The sequence below is a fragment of the Brassica napus genome, chromosome C5 (genome assembly GCF_020379485.1).
Source record: "Brassica napus cultivar Da-Ae chromosome C5, Da-Ae, whole genome shotgun sequence".
NCBI lineage: Eukaryota > Viridiplantae > Streptophyta > Magnoliopsida > Brassicales > Brassicaceae > Brassica > Brassica napus.
The window spans coordinates 45,940,558-45,957,327 of NC_063448.1; the positions used below are offsets into that span (position 1 = coordinate 45,940,558).

Genomic DNA, 16,770 nt, shown 5'->3' on the forward strand with positions numbered 1-16,770 from the left:
AAAAATATGACATGGATACTTTCATTTAAAGTTAATTTATATTTTTGGTAAACTTATTAGAATATGGTAATAATTCATATATTTTATTTAATATTGATATCTCTTTTTGGTAAACTTTTTTTAAAATATGGTAATAGCTCATACATCATCTATAAAATAAATATATTCATCTATAACATTTCAAATTTTGAAATATTATTATTTTGTATAATTATACAAATTGTATTACTAAAGTTTTCAAAAAATTTTACAATTTTTTAAAAAATTAAATATCCAATCGTAAGATCATTAGTTTCTTATATATCTACAAATTTTATAAATATTGTTTAGGCTAAAATTTTGATAATTATACAATTTTATATCATTTTTATTAGTTTTATACAAATTTATTTAATATATATCAAATCTATATTAAATATTAGTAAGAAAATAGTAAAATTTATAATATTTAATAAAATTTATTTTTAAATATAAATTAGATTTAAAAAATTTCTTATTACACATGGTGCATGAAAACACCTAGTTATCCTTAAAAGAATTAGGATAACTAACTAAAGCTATTAGAATTAGGAAAAAGGAAAGACCTAATTCATGGTGTAATAGGTTAAGTTAAGGATCTCTATTACCTATATAAGAAGATCTTAATGTAAGATGATCTCATAAGAAAGGTAATAGTTTGTGTTTAGTTTTTGAGAAGTTTTCTAAACATCAATAAAGGAATAACTCTTTATTAAAGCTATTGTGTTCAACGCCTAGAACTAGGGTTGAACGTGTTCTTGTTTTGGGTTACACCTTTGTTCTTGGTCACTTTATTTATTAATGTAAGATGATCTCATAAGAAAGACAATAGCTTGTATTTAGTTTTTGAGAAGTTTTCTAAACATCAATAAAGGAATAACTCTTTATTAAAGCTATTGTGTTCAACGCCTAGAACTAGGGTTGAACGTGTTCTTGTTTTGGGTTACACCTTTGTTCTTGGTCACTTTATTTGGTATCAGAGCTCCAGGTTTGATTCATTGAAGAAGTTTCACCGAAGGAATGAGTAATTCAAAATCAACATCGAAGACAATGGAAGTTGTGCCTTCCACGGTGGTCTGCCCGATGTTATCTTCAACGAACTACGCGGCATGGGCGATGAGAATGAAGGTGTTACTGCGAGTACACAAGGTTTGGGAATCTATTGAACCAGGGACAGACAATGAAGAGAAGAAGGATATCGCTACTGCTCTCCTATTCCAATCGATTCCAGAAAACCTAATATTGCAAGTTGGTGAAGTCGACTCCCCTAAAGAAATTTGGGAAGCCGTGAAGTCAAGAAATCTTGGTGCTGAGCGCGTAAAGGAAGCTCGCCTTCAGACCTTGATGAATGAGTTTGAACGTATAAGGATGAATGACACAGACTCAATAGATATCTTTACTGGCAAGATATCAAAATTGGCCTCAAAATCCGCAGTGTTAGGTCAAGCGATGGAAGAACCTAAGCTGGTAAAGAAGTTCCTGAACAGTTTACCGCGAAGAAAGTATATTCATATCATAGCCTCACTTGAACAAGTTCTCAATCTGAATAAAATGAGTTTCGAAGATATTGTTGGGAGACTCAAGGCGTATGAAGAACGGATTCAGGAAGAAGATACGCAAGAGCCACAAGGGAACCTTCTGTACACGGACTCCAATCAATCATACAACTCAAGAGGTAGAGGTAGAGGTTGGAATCGTGGTCGAGGAAACAGAGGAAGATGGCACAACACACAAGAGAGAGGTAAAGGAAAGAAGGATTACTCTCAGATTACGTGTTGCAGTTGCAAGAAGAAAGGCCACTTCGCCTCTGATTGTCCAGAGGAGGAACAAGACGACCATGAGCTAAACAAAGCAGATACAGAGGAAGCTGATGTCGCTTTGTATATGCACGAGATCGTGTTTCTCAACGAGGAGAAGGTTATACCGAAGACACTGGTACTAAGCAAACGAGAAGATGGAATGTGGTACTTGGATAATGGAGCAAGTAACCATATGACGGGCGAGAGATCATACTTCTCTGAACTTAATGAAAGCATCTAAGGAAAGGTGAAGTTTGGAGATGGTTCTTGTGTCGACATCAATGGCAAAGGGTCGATACTATTTGAAGCAAAAACAAGGGAACATAGACTCTTGACCGACATATACTACATTCCAGACCTAAAGAGGAATATATTGAGCTTGGGGCAAGCTACTGAACAAGGATGTGATGTTAGGATGAAGGATAACTACCTAACACTGAAAGACTCGAATGGAAGATTGCTGGCGAAAGTGTTAAGGTCACCTAACCGGTTGTACAAGTTGCGACTTGAAGTTGGTAGACCAGCATGTTTGCACACAAGAATGGAAGAAGATACTTGGAGATGGCATGCTAGGCTCAGACAAATTAGTTTCAAAACTATAAGGTCCATGAAGACACAAGAGATGATACACGGATTATCGGAGATTCAAGATGAGAAGGAGCGTTGGAACTGGAAGAGAGCTAACAAGGAAGAACAGAGCGAACCTTGTATGTTTAGGATGTCACAGGGTGCTACAATGGACGACGAACATGGTTCATTCGTGGTTGGAACTCAACAGGAAGAGCCTGCTGCTGAAGAGACTGAAGCGCATAAACCAGAACTTGTTCAAGTCAATCCAAATGTTGAACAAGTCGATCCTCAACAACCTAGGCGCTCAACACGTCAATCAACTCGTCCCAGCTATCTTGAATACTACGTATTACTGGCCGTCATAGAGTGTGAGTTTCTACTTCTTGCACTCAATGACGAACCAATCAACTTTCAAGAAATCAGGAAACTTGTTCAATAGAGAAAAGCTTGCACAGACGAGATTGATTCTATAGAGGAGAATGAGACGTGGGTGCTAGTAGACAAACCAGACGGAGTCAAGGTTATTGGCCTCAAGTGGATCTTTAAGATCAAAAGGAATGCATATGGCTCAATCAAAAAGTATAAGTCAAGACTCGTGGCTAAAGGATATGTTCAAGAACATGGAATCGATTTTGAAGAGGTGTTTGCACCAGTTGCTTGTATTGAGACGATCAGATTGCTATTCGGTTTAGCTGCTACAAACGGATGGGAGATCCATCACTTGGACGTGAGGACATCGTTCTTACATGGAGAATTGATAGAAGATGTGTACGTATCTCAGCCTGAAGGATTTGAAAATAGGGGAGAAGAACATAAGGTTTTCAAACTTCGAAAGGCTTTATACGGACTAAGGCAAGCTCCACGAGCCTGGAACACGAAGCTTGATCAAGTACTAAAAGGATTAAAGTTCCAGAAGTGCTCCAAGGAAAGTTCAGTATACCGAAAGGAAGAAGGACTCATGGTGGTGAATAACAGTCATCATAATGATCACGATCATATCGAAACCAGAGGCAATAAAGAAGGTGATTTCGATAATGATCATGATCACACCACAGATGAAGATGTGATAGAAGATCAACATCAACCTGTTCAACCGGAACAACATGTTCACGCGGAACAACATGTTCACGCGGAACAACATGTTCATCAGGAAGAACCAGTTCAACATCTGCGAAGTTCAAGTTATCAACCGAGCTCTCTAGTTGATTATGTTCTTCAAGCCAAAGAGGAATGTGAGAGACTTCTACATTCAAAGGATAATGAGCCAAGAAGCTTCAAGGAAGCTAAAGACTTGAAAGAATGGAGAGATGCTTGCCAGGAAGAAATCATCTCAATCAACAAGAACAAGATATGGATTCGAGTTGATAAACCAAGTCATATAAAGGTCACTGGTCACAAATGAGTGTTCAAGATCAAGAAGGATGCGGATGGAACTATCAACAAGTTCAAGTCACGACTTGTAGTCAAGAGAAATCTACAAGAACATGTGCAAGGACGTGTGCATGGTGTTGAACACATTGCAGGAAGTGAGCAAGGCGCAGACATCTTGACCAAGGCGTTGGCAAGAATCAAGTTCAAAGAGATGAGGGAGCTGATTCGAGTTCAAGACCTTAGCAATGGAAACTAGAAGTTTAAGGAGGAGAATGTCAGAAATAAGCTCCAACATCACTGAAAAGGAAGTCATGAAGAAAATGAAGTTATCCTTAAGTGTAATTAGGATAACTAGAAAAATAAGTTATCCTTAAAAGAATTAGGATAACTAACTAAAGTTATTAAAATTAGGAAAAAGGAAAGACCTAATTCATGATGTAATAGGTTAAGTTAATGATCCCTATTACCTATATAAGGAGATATTAATGTAAGATGATCTCATAATAAAAATAAGAAATATAATAATTTGTGTTTAGCTTTTGAGAAGTTTTTGAAAAGTTTTCTAAACATTGATAAAAAAAATTATTTATTAAAGCTATTGTGCTCAACGCCCGGAAATAGGATTGAACTTGTTCTCGTTTTAGGTTACACTTTTGTTCTAGCGTCACTTTAATTTTAGGATTATTAATAGTAGAAGCATCTTTTAAATCGTAATCGATCACATTCAGCCTTTCAGGTAATATTTAGTTTATGACTTTATCAGAAACATTGGAGTGTTAATGACTTAATTAGTGGAATCATTTTATATGTGAATCACGGACGATTATTCTTTGCATTGAAACTTGAGACACCAGAGGTGACTGACTGGTCGACAAGTTTACTGATGTCTTTTAAAAAAAATTAATACATACTCTATTTGTTTCTGAATAAGTTTCATTTTGACATTTTTCACGCGTACTAAAAAAGTACCAGAAATTTATGTAAGTTGTTATTAATTACATCTTTATGATCAATAGTATTTGAGATAAATAAAATTATTTATAAAACTAATGCAGTTTGCAATTAATTTTTAGTTGAAATTAAGTATAATTTTCATTAGAATTGTAAAGTGACATTTTTGTGTAACAAAAAAAAAGTTAAAATGACACTTATTATAAAACAGAGGGAGTAAGAGTTTGAAAAGATTCATTTAGTTTTTTTTATGTGTGTAACATACTTGTCTGGTGTTCCAAGAAAAAATCATACTTGTCTTGATATATATAACAATCTGTACAATCAACAAAAATAACACGATAGTAGGTCTTTAGAATATACAATGTCATACAAAACCAAGGATGATATGTAATTCGTAATAACTATACTATTAAAACAGAAATCATGATTTTTTTCATGTATGATATTTTAAAATAGACTTTAATACGAAATGTTTATCAAATTTTACATAATTTAATCATCATATCTTTTAATTTTTTTTATCTTTTATTTAAAATAAAAAATAAACAATGTTTAAAAAAATTCTAAGAAAATCTTTTCAGAATCATTTTAAATTTTATTTCGGAAAATTAATTAATTTTATATCATAAAATATAATTAGAATTTCAAATTAAATTTTGTTTTATGATCGAAAATTAATCATATAAAACATTTTTAATTATATTTTAATGATAATAAAATTTAAATTAATTAATTTTTGGAAATACATTTTATAAAGATCATAAAATATTTTGTTAGAGAGAAATATCCATTTCTATTTCAAATAAAATAAATCTTATCCAAATTTATGTATTTCAAGAAATTTTTTCAAATAAGATTTTTACTACAAATTACTTTGCATGTACAATATATTATAGTTTCTTTTTAAAAAATATTTTTTTCGTTTTATTAACAATATCTCAAAATATTTCTTCTCTATTATGTAGGTCCAATTTAATTTGACTTCCATATACATTTAAAACTTAGAAATAAAATTAAAAATAATGTAGAATAATATTGTTACATAATAATGTTCTCAAAATAAATTTTGTTACAAAATATTTTACTAATACAATATAAGCTACTTAAATATAGGTATTATAGAGTTAATAATACATATAAATTATATTAATTTAGTGATAAATTTTATTATATAAACTAAAATGTTTAGCATAATAAGAAAAAATCTAGTTTTTTTGTTTTTTTTTTTGTCAACGGAGAAAAAAAAAAAACTAGTTTTGTGCGGATAATAATCTAGTTTATCCATTATTCCGTTAGACACTTTTTGAATAGTAAAAATTAAAAAAGGTAAAAGAGTGGGAGGAGCTCCATGTTAAAAAGGTAACGTCAGGCACGCGAATAGTGAAAGCTGATCTTAAAAAGAATACTACAAACCCTTTTTCGGGAACGCCATAACAAAAAATGCAAAACGGATTTTTATTCCTAATCACAAAATTCTCAGTCTACATCACAATGATGACAGACGATTACTATACATATGAGCTACAAAAGGTATGTTATGATATACAAACTCACAATGTTCAGATGTGTAGATATTCTTACAACATTGTTGTATTGTGTGCACTAATTTCTTGAACTTGATAACTGTTTTTTTTTTTGAATTTTTTTTATTTATCATATATGTACAGTGATTATATTTTTCAACAGCTCTAAAGTGATTAATTAGTAAACCGAAAGAGAACAAAGCAAAATGGGACGACCAAAAAGAAGAAAATGAACAGTCAATGAGAATGATTCTATCGTTGGAAGATGAAGTGTCATCATATCTACATATGGCTCCTTACATATACGGGGTCAAGAAGATGTACTTAACACAAACTTCAACGATTTATGTTTTACCATGTGCTAAGGACATGTACTTGTCAAACAGAAACTTAGGGGTGAACATGTAATAAAGCCACACTTGTAGGGCATTTCCGAAATTTGCCTTAAATTACTCCATTCATTTCATACAACTTGAACCGTTGAGCAAATTGAAAACAGTTGAAGGTAGAAGGTTTTTTTTGTTCAGACAATATCTCAAGTCTTTCAGAAGTTATCAAGATTAGTTCGTAAATGTATGCAGCAGAGAACCAGAGACACATGCTATCTCTTCTCTTCTTCTGTTTTCTTCCCTGTGAGGGATGTGTATATGATCATCCCCTACTATTAGCAAGGAGTTTCACTCCCCTCTCCAACATCATAATCAAGTGTGGAGAGCCGCGGCCTTTTGAGACAAAGCATCAGTTGCATCACTGTTCGATTCCCCGTGCTGCAAAAAAAAATCAAGAATGTGAAGCACAAGTGTATATACATACAAACTTGTAATATATACATCTTTTTATTGCGATTCTTGATCTTTTTACCTCGGACTGGTTCCTTTGTTTCACGCCAATGCATTTAGATGCACTGATGCTGGCACTTTTCAGCAAGCTCCGGGCACTGTAACCCGTCTGGCTCATCCCATTCATGTAATTTGAGCCCTCGTGTTGAGAACTCTGAGGGCTTTCGGGTGTGGTGGCTAAAGTAGCTGCAGGTCTGTTCTCTTCCTTAGGCGCAGGGACTCTCTCTCTGAAACAAAAAGGTACCAAACTCAACGGAGTTAGACAAGTTTCAAAATCAATTTTGACAAACAAAACAGCAAAAGAAGATAGTGTACCTAGGCAAAGAAGCGTGGCGTTGTTGAAGAGGAGCGCTTCTCTCACCCTTACCGTAATGTTCTTCAAGATGTGCAAACTGTCTCTTAAACCGATCAACACCACTGTATTTCATTTGGAATTTTAAAAAGAATCTTTATCTAAGTTTCCGGTTGAATATAGATTGTAAACTGTTATAATATAGTAGTACCTAGGGTACATGAAGCTCGTCTGTTCTCCACCTCGAAGATATTCTTGTAGCATCCGAGGATGATACTCTAATATCTGCAAGTTTTTGTAAGAACAACAATTAAAAGGATGAATACATGCGGAATAGAAAAACAGGATGAGTCTATGAGATGAGTGTACCGTACCTCTCTGTAGATTAACTCCCTGACGTCTTCTTTCATAATCTTCCTTCTTTCAAACTCAAACTCAAGTTTTGGAATCGGTTGAGTAGATGGTTCCCGATCCACGTTTGCCAGTCCATAAAAGTAAGGATCTGCCAGTGCCTGTATTTACTCACACACACATGTTCAATGTTTTCTTGTATGGGGACGGCTGACACTGGTCTGGAACTTTGAAGTGAAAATTAGTATAGAGGAAGCTATACCTCTTCAGCTGTAGGACGGTCTTTGGGATCAAATGCAAGAAGGCGGTGCAGCAAGCGAAGAGCCAACGGGTCTACATGAGGAAATTTGTGAGTGAATGGAACTGGCGGTTTTCTCCTCATGTTGCCCAGATATCTCCTCGCCTTTTCATTACGGATCTGCAACGAAACAAAGCATTCATCATCATTACAGATAATAAGAAAACAGATCCAAACCTGGCCTAGTAAAGTGATAACACTATTATTCTCATATGTGGCCGATCACATACTGACATATCTATGACCTGATGTTTCCGACCAATTAATATGAATCTAACAGGAACTAGGCTACTTGCCATAAAACCGTGGCTAAAAAGCACAAGTAAACAAATATTCATAGCTTACAAAACTTTAACACATAATTCATAAGAGTTGAAAGAAACTACTCCACCACGATTAGAGACTGTAGCAAACTAACAAAAAAAAGATGAACTTTAAAACTGACTAAGCAACTAACCCTTGAGATCGCTTCGGGTGAAGGAGTACCAAGCAAATCAGTCATAATATCCAATTGGTGCACCACGTTCTTCCCAGGAAACAATGGCTTCCCGGTGAGCATTTCTGCAAATATGCATCCTATGCTCCATATATCAATGGCAGGAGTATACTAGATGAGAGAAAGAACAAAAATCCTCAGAATGTGATGTCATGATAAGCGAAACAGGTAACTGGTACACAAAGAAAATAAAGAATCGGATTTCTACTTTGGAGAAGAAAGAGCCACAAAGTTCTGGTGCACGGTACCATCTTGTAGCGACATAGTCCTGCAAACAAGCGAAAACCATTTGTACACAACACTTGCATGAAAATGAAAAAGAAAAACTAATGATTTTCAGTCTCTAACATACAGTCCAGAATATAGCAGAAGGTGCATCGTTAAACGACACACGTGCAAGTCCAAAGTCGCAAATCTTCAGCTTGCAATCAGAGTTGGCTAGAATGTTTTTAGGCTTTAAATCACGGTGAAACACATTGGCTGCATCAAAAAAAAAAACAAAAAGATTTTCTTCAGGTTTAGTAGAAAAGCGGTAACACTAACACTAGCCAGGAACACTAACCTGTGTGAATAAACTTCAGGCCACGGAGAAGCTGGTACAAGAAAAACTGGTAATGCTCAGGGGTCAAATCATCGTTGGCTTTGATGACTTGGTGAAGGTCTGACTCCATGAGCTCAAAAACAACATAAATATCTCTGAACTCTCTACGCGAAGGAGGAAGCATAACGTGCTTAATCTCCACTATATCAGGATGCCTGAGCAGCCTGAGGAGCTTGATCTCTCTCAGAATCCTCGTAGCATCAGAGACGTGCTCAAAGACATCATTGATTTTCTTAATGGCAACCTTTTCTCCCGTGTGAGTGTCGATTGCAGATGCCACAACCCCGTAACTTCCTTTCCCTATAACTTCTTGGATCTGATACCGACTCGCTTCACCGTATTCTGTAAAGAACTCCGTCTCCAGTGCAACCTGTGTTTGTATAAACATAACACATCCTTTATAACTAAATCCACAATGTAGCATCCTAAAGATTCTACAGATCACATCCTTTACATTGAGAATAACATTGCCTTCACATCCTTCAGATTATACAGATCACATGTATCTCCAGGATGAGACACAGAGGAAACATAAACAAGAAACTAAACCCACAATGTAGCATTTCTACTAGTTTCAGATCAGCCAAAGGACTCAGCGCCAAAGAAGCATTAATCGTGAAGGAAAGCAAACAAATCCACAATGTAGGATCTTTTCAAAACATAGACGCATTGGAATCTGAGACTATCGTCAGTACATTCAATCAAATGATTTGCAACAGTTCCTTCCAATGTAGTTGGAGACATAAAGCAACAAAACCTAAAATTTTCAATATTGAATCTGAAGAAATCAACAACAAGAGATCCATGGGGGAGAGAATGAATAAAGGACGAACCTTTTTATGAGGATCCATAAGAATATGATTCCTTCTTGGAACCCTAATGCGCTTCAAACCAGACAAATCGAAATCTCTAACAAGGGCGAATCTTCTAGCTTCTTCTTCTTCTTCTTCTTCTTCTTCGTCTTCTTCTTCGTCCTCGTGGTTTCTATAAATAGTAGTGAGCTGAGACCGCAAATTGCTGACAGCTAATCGATCACTCGCACCACACTGTCGAGAGCTATTGGTCGTATGAATCTTCGAATGAGAATGATTATTATTAACGTTGGTGCTGTGAGTAGCACCCATCCATCAAACACCTCCACCACCACTTTTTTTTTATCTTCTTCTTTCCTATTTTAACAAATATATATTTATTATTATCAGAATTGACAATAATAATAATTAATTCTTAGTAAAACGTTTTCAACTCTTCACGAACGAAGCTCTCAGGTATGGCGTGCTTTCCTCTCTCTTTCTCAACTCGCCATTAAATTTTCTTCCGTCTTTCTCTTGTGTTTTGTTTGGCTCCGATTGATGCGGAAGGAAGAAAGAAGGAAGGAAGGAGAAGGGTGAAAGGGTTTTGGCACGTGCGGTGCACGTGAGGCGTGTGATAAAGGGCATGTTTGACTATTTGCATCGCTTTTAATCTCTCTTTTTTTTTAATAGCTTCACATGGCGTTTCTTTCTTCATCATCATCGCTCGTCGTTATCGAAACCATGCTTTTTTTTTATAACTACTACTATTACTAACACACAAATCCAAATCGTCGTCCATATTTATTTTAACATTACTTGTTAGGATTACATTAGGCTAACAAATCTTACAACTGTTTCGATATGGACTGCCAAATATAGAAACGTGTGGATTATAATGTCAAAATAAGTACGTAATGTTAATTATTTTTTGAGAAAACGAAGCAGAAATGGAGATGGTGATTGGTGGGGCCCAGTCTTCTTAATAATGAAAGAAGATTTTTTGGTTCAGGAAATTGCCAGCCAATATCTGCTCTGTAACTCTTCTTATGCACGTCTCCGGTCGTGACTTGCGGACCCCCAAACCATTGACGTTTCATAAAACTAATTCATTATTTTTTAAGGAAAACAATCATCAAAACTGCTAGTTGAATGGACACAGCTGTATATGCCCCATCTCATGTTAAGGCCCATTTATACAAGTAACCCTTGTCTTGTGGGCTGGAAATTTTGGCCCGTTAACATGTAGAGATAGTTTTTTATGTTGTTTACCGACGGGCCCCGTTAGCTAAACATATATTCGGTTCAAGTGCACATCTAACAATACTAAAAAAGAGATATGCTCAATGGATAAAGTGTCCACCCAGAATAAAAAAATCAACCAATAGAAATGTTTTTTTTTGCCACGTCAGGCTGGCTAAAGTCGAAACTCGAAATAGATTAAATACCGTGCTTTTTAATTCCCGTCAAAGCCCAAAAAAGCCCAGAAAACATATTCACATTTCTTTCTACATCTATGATGATCTATCTTTTCATCTTCCTCTTCCCCATTATCACCAAAAAACCTAAAGCCATTAAGAAACTTCTCGTGATGATGACCACCGTCGTCTACATTAACCCGTCAAAATCATTAATTAACACTTTGAATGGGTACAACTCTTCATATTCCCTCTAGCTCACCATTATAATATCCTCACCGCTTTCATTTCTCGCCTATTCCATCCACCACCTAAACACATTCCACCGCTTGGCTTCAACAACCTCCGCCTAACCCTTTGATTGATGAACAGGTCAACCAAAGTTTTATATTCCCATGTTTTAGTCTGTCAATTCATGTATACTCACTAATCTCAGACATGGACTGTCATACAAAAGTTAAGAAGGTTCCCATCAGCTGAAGCCACAAATGAAGAAAGCCATGATGTTGTGATTGTGAGGAGGGTGAAGAAGAGGAGTATCCAGGTGGTGCCATAGGATGCGGCTATGGTGATTAGTTCATCGTCTTTCCCGTGAAGATTGGAGAAAAATATAAAAACAAGACATGGATCTTGGTTCGTTGCTATGTATAAACAAACGGTAATGATTACACTACTAATATATGGGTTTTTCGTCTGCAATTAATTATGCTCCATATTTAAGTTCAAATACTATCTAAACTACGTTCTGCTTTTTAGGAAACCTTAGACTTTCACTTTGTCAAACAAGTAGTTACAACACAACATATGTTGGTCTTACTCACTCTCATGTGAATACCAGTTCCTCTCCTTGCGAATGCAATTAAACAGATAAATATGAATCTTGGTTTAGGTCTCAAGCATAACAGCGTGGTGTCATATCCACTGATCATCATGCTTTGAAATAATTGTATATATTGATATTGGGTTTAGATAGATCTGGCACAACAGAACATGTTTGATAGTTTATCTTCTTATTGTCTTGAGGACTCTTTGGTAGCTCAGTTTATAGACATGAAGATTTCTGGAAACATGATTAGGAACCTTTAGGCTTTCAAGGGGAGATTTCAAATCGAGGAGTACAATATCTGCTACTAGAGATACTAAGCTTTCATTTAAGTGTAAACCTTGCACACTGTTTCCAGGCTCAGTGTTTATGTTTTCTGCTCCAGGTTTCTAAAAAAACGGTGAAGGCTGTGATTGGGTCAGGTGGACAGAGATAGGGAACAAAACATTTCAAGCTCACACATTTCGAAGAAGTAAGATTTCAATCCTTTATCACAAACCGCTGGCGCATTGGTTCCACTTAGATTCTGGGTAAAGTGATTGCTTTTGTCATCAGTGTTTTACAAGTCACCACTACACTCACTGAGTTACTATTTAAATCATTTGGTTAGTAAACCTGTATTGGTTGAATATCGACTTTATTTGTTAATTAGGTATTAACTGGTATACGATTGAGAGAGAATGAGTTTATCACGACTAATGATATTTGTTTCGAGACAGACATTTGTTGACGTTAGCTACTGTTTTATTTTCCAGAAAATAAGCTCGGGATAGAGCGAAGAAGAATTCCTGGATCTACAAATCCTACACTTTGAAGGTTGGATGGTAAATTTTATTATATGTGTTAACTCTTTAGGTCTCTCTTTATCTTTGAGGAAGTTGATGCGGATGCAGCCAAGTGTTTGGTGTACGTCAGTGATGTGTTGTTATAGTTGTTTCTGAACTCATAATACTAACTGTGGCTGAGTTTTACTGTTCAACTATGCAGTGTTCTTTAATTATATGAGTTTGATGAAGCAGGAGAACATGAACCTAATGCGAATATGTTGCACAGATCCAGAAGTCGTGGATTCACTGTGTTGTCTACATGTTCTTACTCTGATGAAGAGTGAAAAACAATAAAGAAGAGTGTCATGTCTGAAAATTGGAGGTGGAATAAAAACTCATTTGGTTGATTTTGGTTTTCTTCGTTGTCCCTTTTGTAATGTTCTAAAACGCGGCCGCCGCGGGCGACTTTCCGGCGATTAAACGGTCGGCGGTCTCCGAACGTGGCGATTTGGTTGTATGCGGAGGATTAGGCGGTGTGGTACAGAAAGTTTAGTTTTTTTGTTAATCTGAAGTCGAAAATCGGTTTATATGTGGTAGATCTACAAGCTTATAATGCAAACTACAGTTAAAACCCAAAGGATTTAAAGATTAATCAAAAAAATATATGGCGGCCGCAAAAAGTTGTTTCAGAAATCGTGAAGCCCTAAAAGAATTCTGAGGAAGACGATGAGTTATTTACATAAATGCCACTCATTTAAAAAAAAATCGAAAAAGATCAACATTGAGTCAAATGGGACTCGAACCCGGAGTTGGATAGGAGGCGAACACTCCTATAACCACCAGACCATGAGAAGTTTTTGTGATTTAGATACATAGTATTATAATAACTTAAAAACAAGTCGGCGATTAATCCCCGTATACTCCCCGGTTTTTTCATTAGGCGCTAGGCCCAGTCCGAACGCCCGACTAACGCCTAGCGTAGTTCCGAACAAGGAGTTTTTACTGAGAAACTATTGTACAATTTGCGATTTCACATTCGTTTTTTGCCAAGTGAGTGTGTATGAAGATTTGCTAATACGAATATCTCCGATTTGTTATCTATGGTTATCAGTATTGTAAACTCTTGCAGGCCTTTTATTATATCTGAGAAGCAATTAACTTAAATTTTGCAAATAATTAATATTACCTTAAGAAATTTCATAGATTTATCTCTGTTTCTGTTTTCAAAAAAAAATTATGCTTTTTAATTATACTTTTTTAAAAAAAATTGTGCTAATCTTCTGTAAAGCTACCATGAAGCATTATAAAGGATTAGTTCTTTAGAAAGGACTCACGAAGAAAAGTATATTGCTGAGATAAATAGGAAATATGTTAACACATCACTTGGTTCATGTTTCCCAAAAACAAAAAAAAACAGCCAAAACTCTTTAAATTCATTGTTATAAAATCATGATATTTTATTAATTTATACGAAAATTTAGTTTAATTAAATATTTTCACATTAATTACTTCTAAATATGTTTTACGTCAAATACTAATAATAATATTTGATTTCATATATTTAGTTATTAATCGAATTATATATATATATATATATATATATATATATATATATATATATATATATATATATATTAGAATGTAGATATGTTTTAGATGTAGCATTAAACTATTAAACTAACACTAAAATATTAAAAGTTGATGATAGAGCTCATTGAAAAGAAAACAAACAATAGAATTTCTTATACGTATAAATTTTATATTCATAACTATTTATTTATCATTTTAATAAAATTATAGAAATATATTTCTATATGATTTCTTAGTTAATTGCTATCTTATTATTATACTAAATTACGTTCTATTTTGAATAAATTCATTAATTTACAGTGTTTATTAATTTATTAAGTTTATAATGTAAATTATGTTTTGCGTTTTTTATTGTCTGAACCTCTCACTTAAGAATAAAAAAGTTTTTTTTTTTGTTGATGGGTGATGGACTGGATATTTCATAAAAACGGTGTGTATGCAGAGTAAGTTTATGTGAACGGAAAAAAGTACATTTTACTTGCTATTTTCCAAAATTGGTGTAAAATAAGATATTTACATAAATAGGTGAATACGCTGTTGCAATATGAATGAGATTTGTTTCTAATTTATTTTAGTTGTGGTCAGGGGCGGACGCACTAACAACGGTACAGGGTCACGTGCCCCTACTGATTTTTATTTTTTTTCTTAAGTAACATAAATTAATTTGATGAACTATTGTTAGTTTACTGAATAAAATTGAAAATGTGCTACCATCAAAACTTTTTTTACTGTTTCTAATATTGTGCCCCGATTAGAAACGTTTCTAAATTCGTCCCTGGTTGTGGTCTATAGGCTGTTGGCAGTTTGACTTTGACAATGTAAATATTGTTAAGTGCATTATTGGAAAACATTTTCTTCTCATGCATGTCTTTGTGACGAAATATCGATTCTTTTCGACTAAGATCAAGTATTAGACGAAACAGCAAAAAAAAAAAAAAAAACAAACTCTGTCTTCTTCACTTTTTATTTTATATAATGGAAATAGGTTTAACAAAAACTTTAACTCCGTGATTTGGTGAAAAAATAAACTAAAATTATTTATTTATACAATTTTTTTTTTAAAAAAAGGTAGAGATGAAACAAAAAAAGTAAGAGAAAGATTTAATTAAAGGCTCATTCCGTTGACAAAAAAAAGCTCATTCCGCTTCTTAAGAACAAGAGTTTAATCTACGATGTATGCAAATGTTTTCTAATTTAAAAATATAATCTAAGTGAAGATTTTGTTGTAAATATTTAAAACTTTAGCAAAATATAATCAAGATGAAGAAATTTATAATTTTTAATATTTAGTAGTTATGTGGTTTCTTTGAACTCGAAAATGCAACAATTCTAGAAATATTCATTTTTTTTTTGTTAAAATATCTATAATGTAAAAAATATTTTTTCGATCTGCAATAAAATTTTAAAACTGTCATTAAAATTCTTTTAATATGTAAAAACTATTAATATATATTAGTACGCATATCTTTATTTTAGATTTATGATTGTACACACATTTTACTATATATTTTAAGAATATTTTAATTCAAAAACAATTGTTAGGTCATGACCATTGTAAGATAAAAGTATATGTAATATTCAAACAAAAAAATCCATATATGTCTTTCCTCTTATACTATATCTTATACACTAGATAGTTTATAAACACAGGAAGATTTTATAATATTTGATTTTAACATAGCAAAATTATTACTAAAATTTAAATAGAAATTATCCGCGCAGAAAACGATCTAGTCTAACAATACTAAAAATTCTAAAACTAGAGCAAGGGAGAGTGTACACGTCGTTTCAAAAAATCGTCCAATCATGATCTTCAAAATGGCAACGTCATACCGTTGTTTCTCAACACAGAATAATAGCAGACGAATTCATATGGGCCGATAATATTTGGTTGTGGCCCGTTTTAAATCAGTCCAATTCTTATTCCAAATACAATGGTCGTCGAAACGTGTGACCCTTCCACTTCGCCGTCATCTTTTCCGATTTCTGCAGATTGCCGTTTCTGTTGAGTTATTATGATCCATTTTCACTCATTCAGTCCCGTTATTTTCGTCGAAGGTTACAGCAAAGACGATCAATAGATCTTATCTCACATCCCAATTTCATTTTATTTTGATCGTCTCTCGCCGTTACACATCCTAATCTACATCTCTGGAGAAACCGATGGCTGATACATCTCAAGATCTCACTTTTACGGCGTTTCGTTTAATACAATGCTGCAGTTCTCGCCTCTACACCCTTCAAATCTGAGCCGAAATGGTATCTCAAA

General features: G+C 34.2%; 1 protein-coding gene across 2 annotated transcripts; it reads right to left on the reverse strand.

Moving 5' to 3' along the window:
- Nucleotides 1–6,638: 6,638 nt before the first annotated feature.
- On the reverse strand, nucleotides 6,639–10,537 carry LOC111197754 (mitogen-activated protein kinase 9). Of its 2 annotated transcripts, XM_048758443.1 has the most exons (12): nucleotides 10,359–10,537; nucleotides 9,946–10,281; nucleotides 9,074–9,482; nucleotides 8,864–8,991; nucleotides 8,720–8,779; nucleotides 8,473–8,622; nucleotides 7,980–8,135; nucleotides 7,741–7,878; nucleotides 7,578–7,651; nucleotides 7,390–7,491; nucleotides 7,097–7,301; nucleotides 6,639–7,002 (listed from the first exon to the last, which is right to left on the reverse strand). In XM_048758443.1, exons 2-12 carry the CDS (start codon nucleotides 10,234–10,236, stop codon nucleotides 6,937–6,939), a joined length of 1,779 nt encoding a protein of 592 aa, XP_048614400.1. In that variant the 5' UTR covers nucleotides 10,237–10,281; nucleotides 10,359–10,537; the 3' UTR covers nucleotides 6,639–6,936. The 2 variants fall into 2 exon arrangements, with proteins under 2 accessions (XP_048614400.1, XP_022551634.1); XM_022695913.2 differs by having other exon boundaries at nucleotides 9,946–10,535.
- Nucleotides 10,538–16,770: the final 6,233 nt, after the last annotated feature.

Coding starts and splice junctions, on each gene's coding strand:
- LOC111197754 (XM_048758443.1), bottom strand. CDS start 10,236: ATGGGTGCTACTCACAGCACCAACGTTAATAATAATCATTCTCATTCG. Junction 9,483..9,945: donor TTATGGATCCTCATAAAAAG/GTTCGTCCTTTA, acceptor ATACAAACACAG/GTTGCACTGGAGACGGAGTT. Junction 8,623..8,719: donor GTGGCTCTTTCTTCTCCAAA/GTAGAAATCCGA, acceptor TCTCTCATCTAG/TATACTCCTGCCATTGATAT.